This window comes from Podarcis erhardii, assembly GCF_964252035.2.
Source record: "Podarcis erhardii genome assembly, chromosome: 11".
NCBI classification, from domain to species: Eukaryota; Metazoa; Chordata; class Lepidosauria; order Squamata; family Lacertidae; genus Podarcis; species Podarcis erhardii.
In genome coordinates, this window is record NC_138501.1 from 5,051,318 (window position 1) to 5,074,726 (window position 23,409).

The 23,409-nt window shown below is 44.5% G+C and overlaps 1 protein-coding gene across 6 annotated transcripts in view; it reads left to right on the top strand.

Annotated features, from left to right (window-relative positions):
• Positions 1 to 2,473: 2,473 nt before the first annotated feature.
• Positions 2,474 to 23,409, top strand: part of LOC309352480 (transducin-like enhancer protein 4) — a 132,458-nt gene continuing 111,522 nt past the window's right edge. For 3 of the 6 annotated variants that reach the window (XR_014161339.1, XR_014161340.1, XR_014161341.1), the window contains exons 1-4: positions 2,475 to 2,742; positions 3,590 to 3,687; positions 4,992 to 5,055; positions 6,495 to 6,539. Coding sequence is in view for 1 of the 6 variants with exons in the window: in XM_081880978.1 (XP_081737104.1) it covers positions 2,698 to 2,742; positions 3,590 to 3,687; positions 4,992 to 5,055; positions 6,495 to 6,539 (252 nt within the window). In the remaining 5 variants the exon portion in view is untranslated. Of the gene's footprint in view, positions 2,743 to 3,589; positions 3,688 to 4,991; positions 5,056 to 6,494; positions 6,540 to 23,409 lie in introns of those variants that run through there. The other 3 variants (XR_014161338.1, XM_081880978.1, XR_014161342.1) reach the window with 2 other exon arrangements.

The window sequence follows — 23,409 nt, forward strand, 5'->3', positions numbered from 1 at the left end:
CTCAGGGTCCATTGCAGATGGACACTCGGCTCAGCCACGGCGTCTTGTCCCTGCTCTAGCACTTAAACTACAGCGTTTGCCAATATTCCCCTTACCCCGCAGTCTCCAAACAGTTTGTTTTTCACCGTAGCCTGCACAATGCAGTCGTGTTCCATCTGGGTTTTCTGTGCATGTAAGCAAAACTACCAGGGTGGTTGTTGTTTTTTTTTGGGGGGGGGGTCATTGCTTGGTTGCTGTTGGAATCAAGGCAAACCACCTTCACCCGCTTATCAGAAAAGGAGGGCGACCCGACTCCGTCGCAACGCCCTCGGATTTCGAAAGGAGCATCCGCGATCGGGGTGATGGCGGCGAAGGAAAAGCGATGCCATGTGCGATGATTTCCCAATTAACCTCGCGCAAAGCCTCTCTGGCACCGGGGGGGGGGGGGAGTCCCGGCCCGTTTCGCCCAGCCTAGGTCTTTCTCTCCCTCTCCCCCCCCCCGCCCCGAAATTACTGCTCGCCCGCCGCCCTGGACAGAGGTCAGGGGCGCTGAGTAAATCATCTCCGGATAAATTATCCGTTTGAGCAGCCTTCATTGCCTTCTGCCGTCTCTCCCTCTCCGTGCCAGGCGTCTGGGTGCCCAATTAGCAGCCAGCCTTTTTTTTACCGAGGGAAATCCTGACATATCCCTAAATGGAAGAAAATGAAAAGATCGCAATCTCTCCCGCCCCCCCCCCCATCTCCTCCCTTCCCTGGGCGTCTGTGTCCCCATCTCTCTCTCTTTCTCTGCAGCGTTTCAGTCCCGTTCACATGGAAATTATGCCAGCTCCAGTGGCGCGTAAAATTGATGTGAACTGAAAGAAGGGGGATCAGCGGGCTCCCCCCTCGCTCCTCGTCTCAACAGGGGTTTCGGCGCGTTGCACAAGGCCGAGCTTGTCTCTTTAAGGAGACATTGGCCCCTAATTAGTCCGCATTCCTCCCGGGGTGGGCGATCCGGCGGCGCTGAGTGGCACCGGGCGCGGGGGGGGGCGGGCGGGGGGGGGGAGGTTCCGCGGATCCCCCGCTCCTCCAGCCGCGCACCTCCCTTGTTGTGCCACCACCCAGCGCACAAGAGCCGGCAGCAGCAGCGGCGGCGGCGGCAGCAGCAAGCACCCCACGTTACTTTGATTGACAGCTGAACAAATGTTTCCCCTGTTCGAACGCCGGCGCAATCGAACGTCAGCCATCTCAAAGCTCCACCTCGGGCAGAGCGAAGGAGGGCGGGGCGGGGGCGGGGCCTTTCGGACGGAGCCTCCTGGTTGGCCGCCCCGCCGAGCCACGTCGGGTCCCCACGTGGGGGAGACGGAGCGGAGCCGCCCCCCGCCTCAGAGCCGTGAGCCCATTTGTCAGCGGCGAAATGATGGGCATTAATACAGAACGGCGATTAATGAGTGGCCGTCGCTGATTGGTCGTTGGCGACGCCCTCCGTAGGAGGAGCTGTCGCGGCGGGGGGGAAATAGACAGGCGGCTAAAGAGGCTGGGCGCAGGCCGACGGGAGCGGTAGTTTATTTGTCCTACATCGCGCGCGCCAAGGCGGGGGGATGGCTCCGCCAAGGACTCCACTTCCCAGGGTGCTTTGCAGCCACCTTGTCTTCCGATTGTTGTGAATATGTATCAGAATGTTAATGATTTGCTGCTGCTAAATTTGGTCACAGGAGTCACCTCGCCAGAGCGCGTTGTTAGAGCTGCTCGGAGCGGTGGGTTTGGGTTGCCGCTGCGGTTTCCTGCGATATTGTTCCGTCTTGCTCTCTGCAAGAGTTTGGAAGGCAAAGGAGGAGAGGATAAAAAAGAGGGAAATAAACAACTCAACCAACCAAGATCGCATTTCTTCTTTTTTCATTTTTCATTTTTTTTTCCCATCCAAGGGGAGGGAGAACAAGAGCCATTTAAAGGGGAAGAAGAAAAACAAAACCACCACAAAAGGGTTCTTGCACTTAGAGCTTGGAAGACGCGTGTCATTTACTCGGTGGGGAGAAAAAAGACGGGAGTGAAAGCAACACATTCTTTTCCATCTCGGGAGTTCCTGGTGGCTTGCAAGAAAAAAGGCTTCCTTCTCTTTCTCCCCCCCCCCCCCTCTCTCTCATCTGCCTCGCCGCGAAGGGCCAACAACTAAGATCAATAAAAGTTTTCAAACGGAAGAGGCGGCGGCGGCGGCGAGAGGCATCTGCTGCGGGGAGGACCGCGCCTGGTGCGCGCGGAGTTTTCCTCTCCCTTTGCTTCGCTCGCCCCCGAGGGGGCCCGGCGCGGTGAAGGCAGAGCAGCGTCGACCCTCGGACCGCCGGAGCGAGAGACCGAGCGAGGCGAGGAGGGAGCAGCCGAGCCAGCGCCGCGGGCGGGCCGCGAACCAGCAGCCTCCCGCCGGCCGCCGGGACAGCCTCGCCAGCGGGACTTGCTGCGCCTGGACCTTCGGAGTGCGCGCGGGGCGGGGGAGCGGCGGGCAGTGGCCGGGGACGCCCCCGGGGAATGTGGCACGGGTCCCCTTCTGCCGGGGACTCAGCCGCCGCCGCCGCCGCCGCCTCTCGCCTGTCCCTCCCGGGGTGGGAAGGTGCGGGCAGAGCCGGAGACGCTCCTCGCCGGGCAGCCCCGTCTCCTCCTCCATCCCCTCCTTGGCATCGCTGCCATTCCAATCAATGAACCCAGTTTTCTTCCTGGCCCAGAGCACCCACTAAATCGGTTTGGATGATTCGCGATCTGAGCAAGATGTACCCGCAAAGCAGACACCCGGTGAGTAGCGGGCGGGAGGGGGGGGGCTGGGGGCGAGGCGGGGGTCCAGCAGCATCTCTCCCCCCCCCCGCGACCCTCCTCCTCCTCCTCCTCCAGCCCCGAAAGTCTTGTTTACCAAATGGGAGGGGCGGAACTGTGCGGTGGGTCCGGGGAGGGGGGGGGAGGCTGGGGCCGGTGGACGAGAATAAAGACAGATCTCTCTCTCCCCCCCCCCCCTCTGCTTGCAGAAGGCAAATGAGCGAGGGAGGAGGAGGAGGAGGAGGGTGAAGAGGTGGGAGGGAGAGTTGGGTGAAACAATTGAGTTGTAGCCATTTTCTTATTGTTGTCTTTGGCTTTCGCGGCTTTGCGGGGCCAGCCAGGGGCTGGTTTCCTAGGACTTTCCGGCTTGCTTCGCCTTTGCAAGAGTCACGGGCAAATGGAGCGGAGAGGGAGCCGTCCTCTGAATTCGGTTGAGCTGCCCAGCGCGATGCTGCTCTGTCCATTTGTGCCTTGCGGTTCCCTTTCCCCGCCCGCCCTCTGCCCCCTTTCCTCTCCCTCCGTGGGGCAACGCCAGACTCCCCCCCCCCTCCTGGAGCCCTTGGTCCTGCTCTTGGTTGGCTATAATGCTGGAGAGGAGCCGAGGAGGCTCCGCTGGGTGGGCGCGGGAGGCGAGCCGGACGGGCAGGATTGCAAGACAAAAACACTCGGCGTGTCGGTGCGCGCGCGCGCCCCGAGTGAGTTTTAATTGCTCTTTTCCTGATGGATGTCTGGGTGACCTCGGCAGGCAGGTGGGCATGTGTTGTGCGCGCCAGTGGCGAGGCTGGGCTGCGGAGTAATTAAAACATTTCATTCTGATGACCGCTTCTAGGCACCGCATCAGCCTGCTCAACCCTTCAAATTCACCATTTCCGAATCCTGTGATCGGATTAAGGAGGAGTTTCAGTTTTTACAGGCTCAGTACCACAGGTAATGATGTTTACTTTCCCTGATCCTTGTGTTTGCTTATCTCTTGTCACTCCCCCTACTACCCCTCCAGGCATGGGCATGGTGTCTCTCTTCTCCTTTTAAAAAATCATACTCTTGTCTTCATTACAAAGAGACGGCATCTTCCCCGCCACTCTTGCCAAACAAAACAAAGCGCAGCCTTCCCGGGTCACAGCCCTGATAGAACGGTGTCATTTCAATCTCCTTTATCTTGGCAAGGAGCTGTGCCCACTTGACTGAGGGAGGTTTCAAATGCTAGGAGTGTGCTTTTAAACATATCCCTGAATATGTTCATAAACACTTCATCAAAGGTACTTATTATTATTTTTTTAAGTTCTTCTGAAATTAATCCAGGTGGAGGAAACACACCTTTAAAAGGTTAGTCTTGGCAAATCTAAAAGCAAAACACAAATGAAAGTGCTCATATGGATTGGGCAAAGCATCGGGCGCAAAGTGTTTGCGAATCAGGAGGTTTGGAAGCTGCTGGGCAAGGATTTCCGCCCCTCCCGCCCCCAGTTCTAGGGGTGTAAGCTAACAGGATTTGAAATCTCGCCCCCGCCCACCCATGCACATCTTTGCTTAAATTAAATGTTTTGACCCCACTCCTTCATATCTTGCGTGACAATGTGCAGTGTCAGGTGCTGATAGAATGGAATTGGAGCTGGAGTGTTCTCTCATTATCCTTAGGGTAGAAGTACTTTTATACTCTTCTTGACAAACAACTCTCAAGATTGTTGCAACCTTAAGTGTGTGTGTGTTGGGGGTGGGGGACTGCAAAGAAGGCTTTATTGCTCAGAAGATGTCACTTGTAGATGCTGTTGTGCTGCTTCCTTTAAAAGCCTAAAACCTTTCAACCCTTTCTATCTTGAGTGGTTACTCAAAGTTATATTGCCCGTTTAAGGGCAAGCGAGATCACACGTAAAGGCAGCTTAAGTAGTGGTCTTTTTGAAAGAATTCTACAATAGCAGGTGATATTTATCCTTCAAAGACAGTCAAGCCGTCTGCCTAAGAATTCCATTTTCTGACCTCTTTCCCTACCACCACCTCACCCACGCAAGATGCATTTGCCTGAAAACTTTCCTGCATTTTGGTTTGAGCAAAGGACAAGTGGATCTTATCGACAAGGGAAATCATAGATTCACTCTAACTACTTGAATTTGGCTTCTTATTAATATTACAGAGGATAACCTGCAGGGACTTTTCATATATCGAGAGGCTATGCAAAGGGGCGTTATTAAATACTCATGGCTGTGTGTGTGCCTGTTTCTTTTTTTTTTCTTGAACAGTTTAAAGCTAGAATGTGAAAAACTGGCCAGTGAAAAGACAGAGATGCAGCGACATTATGTCATGGTAAGCAAGCGGCATAACGAATTCAAAATGTCTATTAGGGTGGTATACGAACAGAGAGGAACGCGAAGGTTGCTGGAGGCAGTCAGCTAGCTAGTGATAAGAGGCACTGTTGTGATGAAGGTTGCATTAGGAAACCTTGGCCCTGAAGGTTTTGCGCCTGCTTGTTATTAGGCGCTTTGACATAATTTTTCCTGCTCAGTGGAACAATCCACTTGGACTTTCTTGTGTGAAATGAGTGTGTTCACTCCAGCACCCAACGGGTCCTGCATGGCAGAAGGTCCTTGAAGATTCATGGTGCTTTAAGTATAAAGAATTCCTCACCCTTTGACATATTGATGAAAATATGATTAGCTGGTCAGAGGCGTATCCGAGTTTGCATGTAGTCTTCAAGACAAAAGCTTCCAATCTATGCTTCCACCTGCCATTGATTTGCAGAATAAATTTGTCCTTTCAGAGAAAGATATTTACATTTTAAGAGGCAAGACAAAGAGAACCAGCACTCTAATAAAAAGTCTTAGTTCTTAAACCTGTTGCTTAAGAGCTGCCAATTAAAGGCTTCATGGTTAATTGAGGACGTTGGTGACCAGAGTTTTTGTAGAAAGGACCTCTCCCCTCCCCAGTATGTATTTGTGGACTCCCTGCAGCAATGATTGGCATATGATGAAGTCTCTAAACACCTAATTTTCTGATGGATTGTGATGACACCCAAAGAGCTGTTTTCTATCTGCTCATCTGTTTATATGAGGAAATAATTGCTTTCTTTATGTGATGGAGTGACTGCTTTAAGGAGGACAGTAACCTTGAGATATGCCGCCTTCTAGCCAGAGTAAAAGCTATCCATCAAAGCTTCTATTCTGGCCTTCACATGTTCTGATGTTGCTTGTGCATATGGTACTAACTGGCGAAGCCGAGCTATCCTTCAATACAGGAACGCAGGGTTTTCCTTTTCTTTTTTTAACCACACACACAATTGTGTGTCTGCTTTGAATCTGAAACGCTCTGCTGTTTTATTTCTTTGCAAAGCCTATATTTGCTTGTAGTCATTTCATGTTTTTAATTTAAAATATCGAAAGAAAAGTCTCCTCTACGTTGCTGATTTATGATCCTGTCTGCTTTCTAGCATTTCCAACATTTTACCATCTTAAATTGGTGCTGTGGAACAAAATGTATACTTGGGCTCTGTCTGATCTTTAATAATTGTATTTGTCATTTTTCCTTTCTGGTATGCATGTGTGTGATTTCCTTCACCCCCTCCTTTTTTTGAGTGGTAGTTTAAACAAATGTAGAATTAAAAACAGACTAACACAAATTAGGAATGTGTATGATTTGAGGAGATTCAGCTTAGTTACATTATGCTGCATATGCTTTCAAAAGATTGCAAATTGTGTGTGTTTGTATGATTACATATTCTAAAATGAGTTCATTTTCTTCTTTCTTAGTATTATGAAATGTCCTACGGGTTGAACATAGAAATGCATAAACAGGTAGGCAACACATTCCCTCTTTTTGTAAAGTTACTGTTTTTTTCAATTTTTAATCCACTTAAACTACAGCACTTCTTTCATTCAATTGTAGACAAGATTTTGATATTTTTTTGCTCACCGGGACAAACTATGCAGGCAGGTGTAGGTGGTCTTAATATTTTGCGAACATTCCCTAAAATGCCTGCGTTGGATTTGTGTTGGATAAATGCTGTTGGATTTGGTAACAGTTGTGTGAATAATCTCTGCCTGCAAGTAGTCCAGTTGTCGCCTGTTGATAACAAAATCAGAATTTTAGGTTCGAGCTGTCTGAGTTGAAGCCTACTGCCTTGTAGATGAGCTGATGGGCAGTGGACCTGAGACCAGTCTGTGTATGGTGAAGTTGCCAGTTGTCTTTTAAAGTTGTTGGATGTGTAAGTTGGTGAACTTCTTGAGATCTGTAGAATGAAAAAAGGAAGTTGATGCGGAATGAGAAAGCATGCCTCTGGGTCCTTTTATGTGGACCACCTCAGGAAATCCTGTGCTTCAGTGCTAAACACTCCATGGCAGATGAGCTTATACTGATGTGCCTCCCTGGTTGTAGACACCAGCAGTTAGGCTACGACTGGTAGGTTAATTTTTGTTTTTAGGTAAGTCACTGAATGAGGCTAACCTTTCCTGGTGAAGAAGTGTGATTAAACAAAGTTTTTTTAGAATTGTGTATTGCTGAAAGTTATGGCAAGGTGGTAATGGAAATCCTATAGCACTGCAGCATAATTCTGATCAAGTGTTGAATTCTGTACAGTATGTGAGAAAATTTGACTTCAGAATTTTGGTAACGGCTTCGTAGTTTGTTCCTGTATTTACACTTCTACGGGTTTGTCGCAATAGTTAACCTGCTAAACTGGGCATAATAGTAACACTGTCTAGTGTCTACTAGCTTAAATTTCCTATTCTGTGGCATAACAGGTTTTTCCTGCAATTCAGTTCATTTTAATTGCGCCAATTCAGATGTTGAGGACATGTGCAAGTATCCATAGGATTAATGGTTAATATTAAAATTAATTAGTGCTGTGAGCTATTGGGAAGAATTGTTAGCGTCCATCGCGAGGAATTGTTCAAAACCTTTTGAAGTCGGGAAAACTTTGTTATGTCTTGAATTTGATGTAAAAACTCATCCATCTACCTTTTTTAAGGACAATAGAGTATTTTTGTATCTAAACAAAATTGGTAACCAAAATCCTCATGGATTAGCTTATGTGGTTTCTGGTATGTGTACCGAAAGGGCCATTAGCCGTTTGTTCAGGAACACATTGAGAATAATTTAATATATGTATGTAATCTTTTTCTTCTTCTGGGCATGGGGAACCTAGAAGGTGGAAAAGTCTAGATGTAAAGTCTGTAATTGCACTGCCTCAGTTTAAAACAAAGAAAAGTGGGCTTTAATTTTATTTCAAATATTTCACATTGAAAACTGCTTGCATCAGGGTGCTCTGAGTAAATTTTATATTTAATTTGAAAATGTGCTGATTTTGAAGGATTGAGTTTAATTAGAGTATCGTTTTTCCATCGCTGTCATTTCTGTTCAGATTAGTAGTGTCAACACTCCACCTTTGCAGAAAACACTTCTTTTAATACTTTTTATCACATGCTGCTGACTCTAATGAAATGCAACAAAGAAAGTTATTTGCAGCATTATCATTCTGAAGAATCTGATTGTCTTATCTCTGTTCCTCTGCAGTGTAATATGTGGGCTTGGTAATGTGGATCATAGCATTTCCCCACCCGCCTGCAACCCCGTCCAGTAAAGTTCCCCATCTGAGATCATGGAAATATTGAGAGCCTCCCTTGCTTTGAAAGCCACCTTCTTCAAAGGGGACAAAGCCTTCCGACCTCCGCCTCTTTGTCCTGCCCTCCCCCACCGCCCAAATTTTACCCAGTTGAGGCAGAGTGATCTGCTTTGGGGATTATTTGTGGGTTTTGCTCTTATATTCAATCACACAAAAATCCTGAGGGCAGTTTATCACATTATGGAATACAGACAGCTCTGCAAGCCACCTACTTATTATATTTCCTTTATTCCTGCCCCTCCTCCATTTCTCCCCGCCCCCAAGAAAAAAGCACAGAGGCCTATCTATCTTTATTTGTTTTCCTAGGCAGACAGCCTTGGTTTCTCGTAGCTCCTTTTCCAGATGTAGTTGCTGGATGCCCTTGTAATGGAAAGCAGGCAATAATGGAGCGAAGTTGCCCTGCGGCATAATTGGGCCTAGTTCTCAAGATCAGGTTAGGCTTATTCGCTTATTAGATTTGTGTCTCGGCGGGTTCAAAAGTAGGGCTCCCTGGAGTCCCTGGAAGTACCCTAGTAATTGGTGGCCCTGGTATTTGAAACCTTTGTGTATTTTTCTGTTAAAACGTCTGTTCTTCTTGGCTGCTCCCAGCCACCAAGTATTTATTTTTAGAGAATTTTTTCATTGGAACAGAAAATGATGGCTGTGATGGAGTCATGACTCTGTGATTTAGCAAATTGATAAAAGGATAAATGCACATAGCTGGCTGGCGCTGTGTGTGTGCCTTGAGGGTGGGGGCGAAGAGGATGTGGCAAGGGGTCCCCCCCCCTTCTTTCTCCTCCCCTTTCGCAAGGCTGATCATCAGTCATCCTGTGTTGATTTTGATAGAAGACTATTAAAGTGAAACCTATGGGGAATTTGTCATTCTGAAAGGAAAGCTAATGTAATTAGTACCAATTAAAGTACATTTAGCAAATTGGATTTAATCTTAATTAAGCCTGCATAATGTTGCCAATTTTTAACAATTATGTTTGAGAACATAATTAATTTAGATTTTGGTAACTGAGTAAATAGCATTAGACTGATAGAATTAGTTTTCTGAATTATTTAGGTTTATTAAAAAACAGACACCCAACACCAACAACCCTGGCGTGTGGCACAGAATTGTTGTTTTGTTGTTTTGCAATCTCTGCTAAAATCAAAAGAGTAGGGTAAGTGTGTTGGGAGATGCCAGATTAAAATGTGGTGTTCGCGCCCCCCCCCCAATTTGGTTTTGCCTTGAGATGTGAAAAAAAATGTAAGCTTTGCTCTCTATGGCATGATGCTATTGATAAAGCTATGGTCCTGAATATTACTAAGAAGAAAATGCCTTGTATTCAGTAGGATTTATTTCCAATCAAGCATGCATGCAATTGTGTTGTTAACAGCATTAGTGTCCTGAAAAATGTTTGGATTTTTTAATGGGCCAAACCTTCTTAAAAGCACATACACACACTAGCACTTCTACATAAATTCAAAAACATATGGATGTGCTATTTCTCTGACTCTTTGGATTGTATTTTTGTTATTTTAATTAGTTGATAATGATAGGGTATAATAATCTCATCGTTTTAGTCAATCGGGAATTGAAGTGCTTTTACTCCAATATTCACTATTAAAATAAGAATTAGCCCTTGGCTGCAGATAAGACAGTTATGAATAGTACCAGTGGGAAGTTAAATAGGAGGCAAATATCATTCTCTGCGTGTTTTTTTTTTTTCTGAGTTGAGATTACAGTGGCCCTTTTGTTTTTCAGCAAAGCTCTTCCTAGTTGAAAGCATTCTCAGATAAACTGACTCCTTTTCCTATGGATATTTTCAGGAGATCAGACCTTGGAGCTGGACACAGGAACATGAATGGCATGATTTGTTTTCTTGCGTGCGTTTTCAGAAGCATCACTGTACTCCCCTCTTTCCTTCCTCCCTTTCATTGCAATCCATGTAAATTTTATTACAAGTCTTAGGCAACAACCATTTGAGTGCTTCTAAAATATTAATTGAGTAGAAATGAAAGGGCTCTGGCCAGCTGATAGGATATCATAATCGTAGCTGCAGTAGTCGATGGTAAATGATGATAAATGGCATTAGGAACCTTTTAGCAAACTGTAATAACTACAAGGAGGGAAGCGGTATGGATTTGCATTATATCTGATACCCTCTGGTACCAAGTGGATTGCCAATACTGCTTGTTTAGCATTTTCTAAGGGCAATAGGATATTGATTTCTGACTTACAAGGAACAGCTCTATTTTCACCATTGAAAAGTATTGCAGGTTGTTAAGAAGAAATTGACTTGAAGAGGCCTGACTGCTGCCCATCATGGAGCAAATAAAGCAAAACTGCCGAAGCATGGTGGTGCAGTGAGATGGGGCCCTCAGCAATTTGTTGCTATTAATTTACCATGCTCGACAGCAAATCAATCGGCATCTACTTCATCTGCTGGAGAAAATGCTGTCCAGGGCAGATAAAAGGCCCCGCATAGTACAGGGAATAAGGCTGGATTTGCCAAACAGAGGCTGCAGTTAATGTGTAAATAAGTGAAATCAAGGCAGCTCTTGCAGAGGAAGCTGTTTTTAATTAGGTTGGGGCTTTATAGTGAGCTATTTAAGAAAGTAGCATAGAGCTTGGAGGGGAGGAGCAGATTTATTGCCGACTGGGTTGATGTATGGTTCGTATGACATCCTAGCCTTGAGCCTGCTTACTGCTGGTGCTTCAGTAAATTACTTTGGTAAAAGACCAAAGATGGAAATCCATTTGTTTAATTTAGAGCTGAATTTTGACTGTTTTTCATCTCTGGGGCCACAGAATGCTCCTATTGTTGAGAACTACTGGTATATTCTCTAATGTAATGAAGGGTCAGTGGGTTGCTGAGGTCTCTGACGTAAAGGAGGGCTCACGTCAACCCCTGACCCACCCGTAGTGGAAAGCCAGTGCCGGATGCCATTGTCTTGGTACCAGATCAGGGCTGCTCACCGCCCCATCCTCAGGTATGCACATTTCCCTCTTTTTGCTAGAGGGGACAAAAGAGAGATCTGCCGCCACATTCTGTGTGTCTGTCTGACAAGCAAACTGGAGCTGTTCCCAGCCACTCTTGGTGGCCTGTTGTCCCGAGTGGCAGTGTGTGTCTACCTGAGCAGGTGAGCAGCAAGCAAACAGAAGCAGCTGCTGTTTGTTGGTTTGCAGCCTCTCCTTGCAAGTAGTGGCTGCCTCCACTTATACTCTGATCGGTGTTCAGATCCCAACTGCAGAGGAATGTCATGTGTGGGACAGAACTCGCACGTGATCAAGGATCCTCTCTGTTGGGACGAGCGTATCTCTCTTTACATTCTGAACACACAACTCTGTGATCTGTGGAAATTAAGGAAAAGGAGTGTAACTGTTTAAATGACATTTCTCTCTGTTTATCTTTCTGATTACCTGAAATGTTTTTGGATTGCACAAGGTTGCACAATGTATGTGTACTATATTGATCCGTAGCTGGAGAGATGCTGCCCGCTATTCTGGAGGAAAGCTGAGGAACCCACTAGAATTGCACCTCTTGAGTTTTCTCTCCATTTATAGACAGTAGGAAAGATTTAATTGAGATACCAGCAATGTAGTAGGAGCTGGCAGAAGAACTGGGAGGTTTAACATCAGATACACTAGAAGTGAAAATGTAAAAGATTGTGGTGTCTCACAGTGTTAAGGTTCTAACCGTGTGATTTTCTAACCTTGAGTTCTAACCTTGAGATTTTCCATCAAGTTTTAAAATATAAAATGGGTTGACAAATCAGTATGAAGGCCATACTTCATGTGTCCTAGTTTAAGATTGTTAAGCATGTATTGTGAAACTGATTAAGCCAAAATAGCTCATTTTGGACCACACCTTCCTATCTGTGATATTTGGATCACAGAGCCCTCCTATGGCCACAGCTCTTTGGACACGGGAGGATGGGGGAAGCAAGGGTTTGTATTGTTCCAAATTTAAAATAAAATGTATGTCTTTAATAAAATGAGCGTTTGCTGTTGCAGGACCTCAGTTGCAGAGGCCTTAGTAGTTCCATAGTATCTTTCATTGCTGTAGCAGGAAAGGGATCAGTTGCTCTTGGGATAGCTGGATTGAGGCTGATATGCTCTAAATACCAATTTGTTCTCCCTCCCATTTTTTTGAAAGGCACTAATTTCCATGCTGTATCACTCAGTTTAGCATAAGCCTCATTTACCTGCACTGCCTGGAAAGAACAGAATCATTTGTATAATTAGATTTTCATATATTTGAGAAATAATAAATAAATAATAGTAAAAAGACTGCTTATATAACGTTCCATTGCCCCACAGGTATGCATGGCGAATGGGATACCTATTTTGCCTTGATGCAGTTACATTGACATTTTGCAAAGCAAAAACATATGAGATGGGTTAACATGGCCACATCCTTAAACATCCACAATCCAGATGTCTAAAGATTTAGCTCTTTTATCCGCACTTCACATACCGTGAGGGAGAAAAACTGATGTGGCAGCAGCAGCAGCGTACCAGTAGCAATTGAGCCCATTTGGTAAAAAGTTGGCTCATGCTACTTTTTAGGCTGCACGCAAGGCATTTTCCATAGTAAACACACAGAGTGTGAATAGCGGCACACCTTGAAACAGCAATATGATGTTTACCTCTGTCAAACGTGATGGCTATGTACAGTCTGGGATGTTCTTGATGATACGAGTGAGTTTTCTATCATGTTTACCCATGTTCTTATTAATTGCTGCGTATTCATAAATAGAAATATTAGGGCTGTTTGAGTTTGATTTGTTCTAATTACTCTGGTGCAATTAAACTCCATACTTGAAAAGTAAGAGAGACGAGTTTGTGTGACTGTATGAGCTCAGTGCCCATTTGGAACTTAATAGTTCTGAGCGCACCATTTGCTTCAGAAAGTGTTTGGCTACACGTTGGGAGAAAGTCATGCTATTGGCTCTCTGAAAAATTTGATGTCTGTGACGTGTAGTGAATGCCATTTATTCCATGCTTTTTTTTGCACTACAAAGCAGAACTGATCTCAGCAGGTCTGATGCTAATTGGCAAACATAGGTCAGCTTGTAATGGTGAGCCTCTAATCAACAAAGCCTCTAATATTCCTCTTAATTGAAGAGTGTAAACACTGGACCAATTGTCAGTCCATTGAAGTTAAGACCTAAATATTTATGCCAGCGTTGCAGCCTGCGAGTAACAGCCCATGAGGCTGGCATAACATCATATTACTATATTGCATTGTTGCAACAATTGGTGACCACCATTCTTCTAAACATTTATTCTACTGGGTAGCAAGTCTTTGGTTTTGGATGCTCCATTTATAATCAACAGCTAGAAAAGCCATATTAAGGATCATTTTGTTTTTTGTTTACCTGGTGTCCTATGTTGTGATTTTTAACCAAGAAAAAGAATATAGATTCTCTTCTAATATTTCTGAACAGTTAAGGCCCCCCCCCCTTACTTTTTTCTTTCTCTGATTTCCTTTGCAGACATGTGGGCTGGAGTCCTCCAGGTTAATATCCAGAGTGGTTTTGCCAAAGCAGCTGGTCATATTCCAGAGCAGGGTGGCCAATTAGGGATTTGTGGATCACAATACAGTTTTATCTGTCCTTCAGCAGTGCCTGTGAAATTTTTGATGGAGAAAACATACTGCATGCTATTTAACTCGGTGATCAGGACATTTTTGTTTTTTGAAAGTATTCATGTGTACATTTCCCTCTTTTAGCTTATAGAACCATAGAAATCTGGAACTGGAAGGAACTCTGAGGGTCATTTAATCCAACCAGCTGCAATGCACACACTAGTCTCCCATCCAACAGGAAACCATACTGGACCCTGCTTAGCTTTGCAGATGTGCTAACAGTTTTATTGCTACACCACTAGGGGTTATGTAATGTCATGGTCATTCATTTCAATTAGTCTGGTACAAATTAGAATGCGCTTGCCTTCAACCCAAACTCAAGTTGTCCTTTCATAGTCCTTTTGTGTGGGGTTTGATGTATCACTAAAAATAAATGTAGGAAGTTTACTTTATTTTCCTTTATAGACTCCAAATATTTACACATTTATTCCTACTAACTTAAACTATTTTGGAACATCTTCAGCTTATCATTCACTTGATAATTCAAATATTTATAGCCTGGACTGCTTTCAGTTTTTGGCTCTGTTAATGGTAAAAGACTGGAAATTAAGCCTTGTGAGGAGCACTTGAAGGAGATTGGGTATGTTTTGCGTGGAAAAGAGGAGATTGAGTGGAGATATGATAGCCATATTTAAATATCTTAAGGACTGTCACATGGAAGAGGGAGCATACTTGTTTTCTTCTGCTCTGGAGGGTAGGACTCAGACCAATAGCTTCAAGTTATAAGGAGATTCTGACTAAACATTCAGAAAAAGCTTCTGGCATTAAGAGCTGTTCAACAGTGGAACAGACTCAATAGAGATGGTGGACTCTCCTTCCTTGGAGGTTTTTAAGCAGAGGTTGGCTGGCCACCTGTCATGGATGCTTTAGCTGAGATTCCTGCATCGCAGGGGGTTGGACTAGATGACCCTTGGAGTCCTGTTCAACTCTGATTCCATGATTGTTCCTCATAGCCATATCTAAAGTTACATCTCTGTTCTGACATTTTGAGAGATTTTAGGAAGTAGGTAGAATATGACTAACAATACTCATCTTGATAAGGCAAAAGTAGCCAGATGTGATCTGAATTGTAGACTGTGGTAGATAAAATCTGGGGAGGTTAAGCAGGCACTTTCTCAGGCTTCCATTTGACTGCACATGTGTTCCCAAGTTGTGCGTCTTTGGTCATTATCTGATTGGTTTGTGGTGCCCCAGTTGTGGAATCTCCCCTAGGAGATAAGGATTAAGGATCTCTGGACGGTTAAGTCCAGTCAAAGGTGATTATGGGGTTGCAGCGCTCATCTTGCTTCAGGCCAAGAGAGCTGGTGTTTGCAGAGAGATTTCCGGGTCATGTGGCCAGCATGACCAAACCACTCACCTGTGGTGCAACGGGACACCGTAACGAGCGCCAGAATGCATGGAAACACCGTTTATCTTCCTGCCACAGCAGTACAGTGGTATCTCGGGTTAAGTACTTAATTCGTTCTGGAGGTCCGTTCTTAACCTGAAACTGTTCTTAACTTGCGGTACCACCTTAGCTAATGGGGCCTCCTGCTGCTGCCGTGCTGCAGGAGCACAATTTCTGCTCTCATCCTGAAGCAAAGTTCTTAACCTGAGGTACTATTTCTGGGTTAGCGGAGTCTGTAACCTGAAGCATATGTAAGCTGAGGTAGCACTGTACCTATTTATCTACTCGCATTGGTATGCCTTTGAACTGCTAGGTTGGAGCTGGTACAGAGCGACGAGAGCTCTTTCCGATTGGCAAGTCCAAGAGGTTCAGTGGTTTGGACCACAGTGCCACCCACAACCCCAGGACATTTTGGCACCTACCAGGCCTTTCCAAGTTGCTTCTGGCATTAGTGTTTATTGTTTGGAAAGCATTGAGTTGGTCCCAGAAGATAATAATAATAATAATAATAATTTATTATTTGTACCCCGCCCATCTGGCTGGGTTTCCCCAGCCACTCTGGGCGGCTTCCAACAGAGATAAAAAATACACTAAAATGTCACATATTAAAAACTTCCCTGAACAGGTTTCTATGATGGTTCTTTAATTTATTTTAGGCATGTTTCTTATTTGTTCTTGTTTGTCTGTTAGGTTTCTTGCATTTTTATTAATTTGTAGGCCGCCCTGAGATCCTAGGATGGATAAAAATAGATGAAATAAATAACTCAAAATCATGAAAGTGTTGCCTGCTAAAATGAAGTCTTTTCAGGTTCTAAAATCATTTCTGACATGAGTTTGGAAATACTTGATTCGTTTCAAGGTCCCCTATGGTGATTGTGTGTTAGTCTGAAGGGCTCTGATGATGAACAAAATGGAGCCTTCCTTCCTTCATTTCATTCTTGTTTTCAGTAGTTGCTTTAGCACTGAAGGCATGAATACTCTGAGTGTGTTTTGTGTATCTATATTCGCTCAAAAGCCTCTCCTTGTCTGTGGTTACCTGATGTGCGAAAACACCCCATGCTTACATACCACAAAAGAAGTTCTCATGTAAGCTTTTTTTCCCCTTCTAAATAGGGATTTTATTGCAGGTTTAAAAAACCCGTAGAGATACTAGTTCTGATTTTGGTGATGCTTCTCCTTTTGAGGCTACATTTCCTGAACTTGTGTTCTCCCTTCCTGCTTTATACCAAAGGCAAGGTTGAGTTGGGCCTGGTCAGCTGGGCTTGGCTACCCGCATCCTGGGCTGTAGTAATCATTGAACTTGATTGTCAAGGTCAGAAGGTTTTCGATAGATAGATAGATAGATAGATAGATAGATAGATAGATAGTTTCATTTTGGGTTCTTTGACTTGTTGCAATCAGGTTTTCTCTATACATGAAAATTTTGAAGTATGCTGATGTAACCAAAAATGCAGTTTGGTGTCGTCTGTGTCAGGAGTGGTCATGTAAATTCTGGGCCAGGCTGTTCTTAGGTTTGGCGCAGTGGTGAACTGAATGAGGTTGGATCCTGTTAAGACAAAGACCTTGTGGGTGGTGGTGGGTTCCTGGGTCTGAGAATTGGGTAATTTGCTTGCTCTAGACAGGGTTGAAGGAACAAGTGCTCTCAAAGTCACCACTGGGGACTAAAGTGACTTGGAACACCTTTCACCAGCTTTAGGTGTGGTAGCTCTCACCATGCCTGATCTGCAATAGCCTTGCAACTCATGCATTAGTGCTTTATAAAGCCCTTGAGGCTAGTCTGGAGGCTGCAACTAGAACAGAATGCCATGGCTGGGTTGCTAAGTGCAGCCATTTACAACAAGCATGAAGCACTGCTTTTAAAAGAATTGCATTGGCTGCCAGCTGGCTACTGGGCCAGGTTTAGGGCAGTGATGTGTTTGCAGCACTTGTTGAAAACCAACTTCTTGACTCAGGCCTTGGAGCTCATTAGTATGCCTTGTTGCATTTTAGTTAATTATGTATGTGACTGTATTTATTGCTCTTGTTTTCAATGCACTGTTGTTAATGAACTTCTATTTTAGTTGGCTGTAAACTGCCTTACTGTTTTCAAATAATGGGTGGTGCCTGAATGGTTTTAAATAAATAAATAAATAGGAACAAGGGTAAGAAGTATTTCCTCTCCAGTGAATACACTTGATAATAACCATCTCAAAATGCTTTCAATGCCTGCTTCTGCATTCAAGAATTGAGCCCTTCTTAGAAGGATGATAAAAGACTGCCACTATATTATACAACTATGCAGGGCTTTTTTTCAGCTGGAACTCACAAGAACTCAGTTCCACCACCTCTCATGTGGGTTCTGGCACCTGTCAGGTGGGCACCAATGCCATTCTAAGAGAATGAGGGAGAAGTTCATGGTGAGTTCCGGCACCTCTTTTTCTAGAAAAAGAGCACTGCAAGAATCAGTGCACAGGCTTGCTCCTCATACAGATTTATGCATGTATGTTTAAATGGAACTTACTCACAGGTAAGTGTGAAAAAGCTTGGCGCCTTAACTCAATCAAACTAGATAATTTCTTCAACTGCACGACTGCATTCCTATTACTTAACTCTACATAACTCTATACGGTTTCCACACTTGCCTTCTGGGGTAGCATGATGGGCCGACATACATTCTGCTTGGCTTTTTATACCATGAGTGTTCTGTTTCCTCTTGGGGTGTGCAGTGTAAAATATCACACATGCCAGTTCTCTTTGTGGCTGTTAGGCCAGAGCCTCCACCCCACCGACCCCCCACATATTACTGTGTGCAATGCATCCCTGTGTGCCATAAGCTTTACTGCAACCTTCTAGAGAAATGTTCTCCTTGGTGGTATGTTTCTCTTTTCAACTTGTATGCCTGAGTCTCCAAATCCCCATATTCATTTTAGCTTGCAGTTCCCCTTGCCACTTTATTTAGGAAGGTATTGAACAAAAATGAAAGGCTAACTCGATGATGAGAAGCCTCTAACCCACTACTGGCCTCTAGCATCACCAGTATAGAAACAGTAAATAAGGCATATGGTAATGCTGTGGTTAATCCATCAACTGTGCTTTCAATTGCATCCTCAGGCCAGGGATGCAGATTTACTGTCTTAGAAAAGCATTTCTGAAAGCTGAGGGCCCCGTTTCCCCTTGCCTTTTCAGAGTCTGGACCCAGAATCAACAAATCAAAATACAACAAGAGCAGCATATGCTCTCTGCAAAGACTTAATAAAACATTTTGGTACTTGTAGGCACTGACAGAAAAAAGCTGTGTGGAAATTTAATACTGCAGAGGGATGGTGAAATAGAATGAAAAAAAAGAGTAATAAAAAAACAACCCACCAGCTATAGGTTGAGGCGGTGTGTTGACGATAGAAGTGCAGTTGGGGGGTGTTATGAGTTGTGATTGCTACCTATTGAGGGGAGAGCAGATAGAGCTGAAGGCCACTGGGCCTTGTCAGGGTTTTTGTGTTGCACAGATAAAATGGGCTATGTTCAGATTACCATATTTCAACTTGGGCAGAAGTCATTTTGCTTTGCATGTAGCCCCTTCTCTTCTTCCTTCATGTGTACTTGAATGAAATAAGTCTCCAGTTATGGTCGTAAACCAAGGGGAACCTTGATGCCACAGATGTTGCTGGACTCCCACCCCACTTACCATTGGCCACACTGGCTGGGGTTGATGAGAGTTGTAGTCCAACAACATCTGGAGGTCCACTGTCTTAAAAAACCATTCAAACTATGATTTAAGATCCTGGCTTGTTTCATAGCTAGTAACCATAGTTTCCAAGTTTGCTTGAAATGGTTCGGTGGAGACTTCTCATTTCATATAGATGAGGAGAGAACATATTGTGCGTGTTGGGAAAGGACTCTAGCATATCTTGGTTTATTAAATTGAGATAGGATCTTTTGAACCCAACCCTATATGTTGAAATGCATTGAGTACATTAAGTATTGTAAGTCAATGCTACTTTTGAGTCCTGGCTTGAGACTTTTCTGCTTCTGTGTTTGTTTTTTTAAAATGTAGTTTCTTGTTGGCCACAGAAAAAAATGTTTTAACATGCATAGTAGAATTCTAGTTCCAAGTGATTGTTCCCATCTCATGTATTAATCCTTTGAGGAACTACTTCTGTAGCCAGCAAAATACCTGAGAACACAATCATGGGGTATTCTTGTTTTTACTGTATTCTAGTTCAAAAAAACATAGAAATTGCAACTGGATTTAGAAAGTGTGGAGAAAAGCACTTGAGGGAATGGTTTGGCAAGAAAGGAGAATCTGATCAGGGAAGAATATTGTAGTTTGACGGTTGTGAATGAAAAGATAAAAATAACCCATCAGTTGAAATAACAAGGATGGAGGAGTCTAGGTTGATGTGAGGAGTAGGAGTGTTAAGTGATACTATTCAAGCTTAAAACAAGATCTGAAACAAATATTGGCAGAGATCTTTGATAAATTAGGAGTTTTTATTCAAGTAAATGAATATTTTGACTATGAGTGAAAAGCAGTGTTTGCTTTATCTCTACAATTAAAGTAGTATGTGTAGGACTTTTCTGCAATAAGTGATTCTGTGCAGATCACAGTGTTCCCAGGTACTTAAGTGCATTGTCTCTTTGTGTGTTTGCATATGTGAATTATGTTTAGTGCAATGTAATTATATATTTATGCCTTATTAGTCATGATAAAAAACAAAATGGGCCTTGTTAACTCACTGGGGTGGTGATTTGGTCCTTGCGCCATCAGCCTTTACCTGACACAGCTGTCTTGTAATTAACAATTGCTGCGGGGGTGGGGGGGCGGGGGCTTTGTGCTTCCTTACTGCAGACACACACCCAACTTGTGGATGGCAACTGGGGAAGAGGCTAGCATGGGATGTGACTGCAGGGGTGGGGGCCAGTGGGGAATTGCTAATCCCTGGTGGTTCTCTAACTAAGCCATGGCAGGTTTTCTGTCACAAGTGTGAAATGCAGACCAGAAGACACTGTCAGAATGGACACTGAATAGCACAAGTGAGAAATCTGTGGCCCAAGGCAGCAATTTATGGGTTGGCAAATAGTAATAATTTTCAACCTGTTTCTCAAATGTTACTTTTTTTGTTGCACACAAGCTCTACTTGATTGGCACATAGGTAGCAATTTAACATGCTACTTCTAAATGCCCCCAAAGGCTTCTGTGAGCCGGTATTAGGGCCAAGTGGTTTTTCCTCTGTACTTCACAGCCATGCCAGAATCGGCCAGTCGGAAGAAGCTTGGCTAGGAACTGGCCTAGCAGAAAAAAAGCAGAGCCCAAAGTTAGGAAATTGTGAATGTTGAAATGGATGCAGACACCAAACAGGGGTAAATGGAGGGGGGGGGGGAGTCTCAGATAAATGGGAGGATCCTAATCTCACAGGAGTGACCAAAGCACTTCTGGATTTCTGTGAGGGGGGAGAGACAATGTGCTTAAGATGCATTACCTACCTGCCTACCCCCAACCCCAGTTTCTGGTGAACTTGCTCCTCAAGTATTTGTAATCAGCAGTGCAAGATCTGGCAGCTGACGAGTCTCATCGCCCACTGAGATCCAGGGAGAAAGATGCAGCTGCGCTTACATGCTCCCATTCAATGTATCCAAGCCATTTGAGGCATGGCTGTCGCAGTAGCAGGGATGCTGTGGCCTTCACCTTTCATTACTCTTACGCTGAGATTTGCACCTTCCCGATGTTGCAGAGTGCTACTGCTGGTGAAATAAGTTGTGGGTAAGGATGGAGTAAATGGAGAGGAGGGGGAGGGAAAGAGAAAAGGGGGATAGATAGTGGGTGCAGGAGAGAGAGCCACATGCATTGTACAGGGGGTGAGGGAACCTAGAAGAACAGGAGAAAGTAGGAGAGCGATTGGACGGATACATACGGATTGGACGGAAGAAGGCCCACCCCTTTCTCTGTACCTGAAAGCGCTCTTTCCCCACCCCATTCTGTGTTCATGAGGATGCCATGGAGATAAGCAGCATGGTGGGTGGGTGGTCAAGAGAGAAATAAAACCTTCTATTTATTGATTTTGGGCCTGTGCGCTTCCTTGCGCCACTATAAGCAGTTTTGGCAAACTAGCCCCCATAGTTATGCAGGCACAAAAGGCAGCGCGCATCAGGCGTAAGTCAATCAAAGTCTACACTGGAGTCGTGGTCTGAGGGAGGCTTGCAGAGAACAAGGAACAATGGGGAGAAATTACTTAATTAGTTTTCTCTACACGTCTCCGATTTCCCCGCAGTACCATTCACTCTGTATGACAGCCTTCCCATTTCACAGTACTCCCTTTGAAAGATGGCAGTGTATTAGCATGTGAGACAACTGAGTGCAAGGGGGAGAGAGTTCACCACAGCAAGTGGCACTGTCTGCATTCTTCTTCTTCTTCTTCTTTTTAAAGAGAGAGGGGATATATCTACATATATATATATATATATATATATATATATATATATATATATGAATGATCTAGATCACATATGACGCGGCACAAATTAAGATAGCTACTGTGAAGATAAACCTCGGAGCTGGACAAGGCCGCGGTGGCAGGCAAAAACGGTTCAAGCACATATATATCTATTTCAAATCTACCACATGCAGAGTTTAAAATGACTGTGTGCGTCTAAAGTTTAAGTCTACATCTTTGTCATGTTTATTAAGAGAGGCGTCGTATGCGTGGTTGACTTCCAATTTTGTGGCTTATTCACATGTTTTTGAAATAAATGACTAAGAGTCTCTCCAGGGAACTTGGCAATGTCTCCACAGCATTCCCAGGCTTGTCTTGTGGGAAATGTCAGCTTTGGCCCTCTGCAAGTTGGGTTCAACTTATAGGTCTTGGCCATGTGTGTGGGCTTCAGGAAGTCTTCCTGTTCCAGTCACAGCACCCAGAGGGAGAGAGACTCCCTGGTGTGATTCTCTGGGCACCCACACTACTGTCCTTCTGCCGCTGGATGAGCACCTTCCTGTCCTCCCAGGCCTTTGAATAGCAATCCACCAGGTGCCTCATTTCTTGCACCAAGTTCCCCTTTGCTGGCTTTTGTGGTTTCAGGTGGTTTAGTTTTCATGGCTGGGTTTTATGCTTATTTTAAGTGGTATTTTATTTTGGTTCTGAATCATATTTTTTTCTGAATCACTTCTTAACTTCACTGTTTGTGTGAGCTGCCCTGTGAACTTGGTTGGATGGGCGGTGTGCAGATATAATTAAGAATAAGAATATAATTAAGAAGAAGTTGGGGATAATAATGTGACTTGCCACATCGAGCTCTTGGGGACCAAACTGGTAAGGGAAGAATTATTATTACCCATCCTCTGTCCACCAGGTAACGTGGGAAGGGGCCTCACAGGAAAGCCTGCAGTAAGTCTCAGTTTGCGTAGTAGCAGAAATCACAGCGGCAGTTAAAAACATTAAACAAGCAATAATGTGGTTTTCTGATTGTCTGTCTTCTCATCTCTGGATGCCTCATGGTTAGTGTGACCAAAGTCTGACGAAAGTGGTTCTTTCTTCCCCTCACATACCTCCATCCATTTTGATGTTATGGTGAATTATAATGCTTCACCCCCACATGCCCCTCCCTTTTATCTGTTTTTAAGTCATAAAGATAAATTTGTTTTTGACTTTTGGGAGACTCGTGCATAATCAGAGCTGCTTTTGTGTCTGCCTCGTTGACATGTAAAGAGATTTCGGTGTTATACTTGCAGCTGCTCTTGGGGCCGCAGTGGTTAGGACAGGAAGGAAGTCTTCCCCATTCTAAGAACAGGCAACAAATTTTTCAACAAGGCGGTAGCAGAGGATCTGTGAGTGATATGTACTTTAACTTGCAAAGGAGGAATTCACATATCTCTGCTGCAGGTGGAGCAGAGATGCTAGTTTTCCTCCTTTCTGTGCCAGGCTGGAAACACAGAGCAGTTTGCCTATCCTGTCACCGCTTCTCTGCATATCTACGCTCTCCCTGAGTAAGTGACTGAAGTGATCTGCCATCCACTGCCACAGGATAACTGGTGTGCTCCAGTGGTGAGACTATTTGGAACTGGGAAG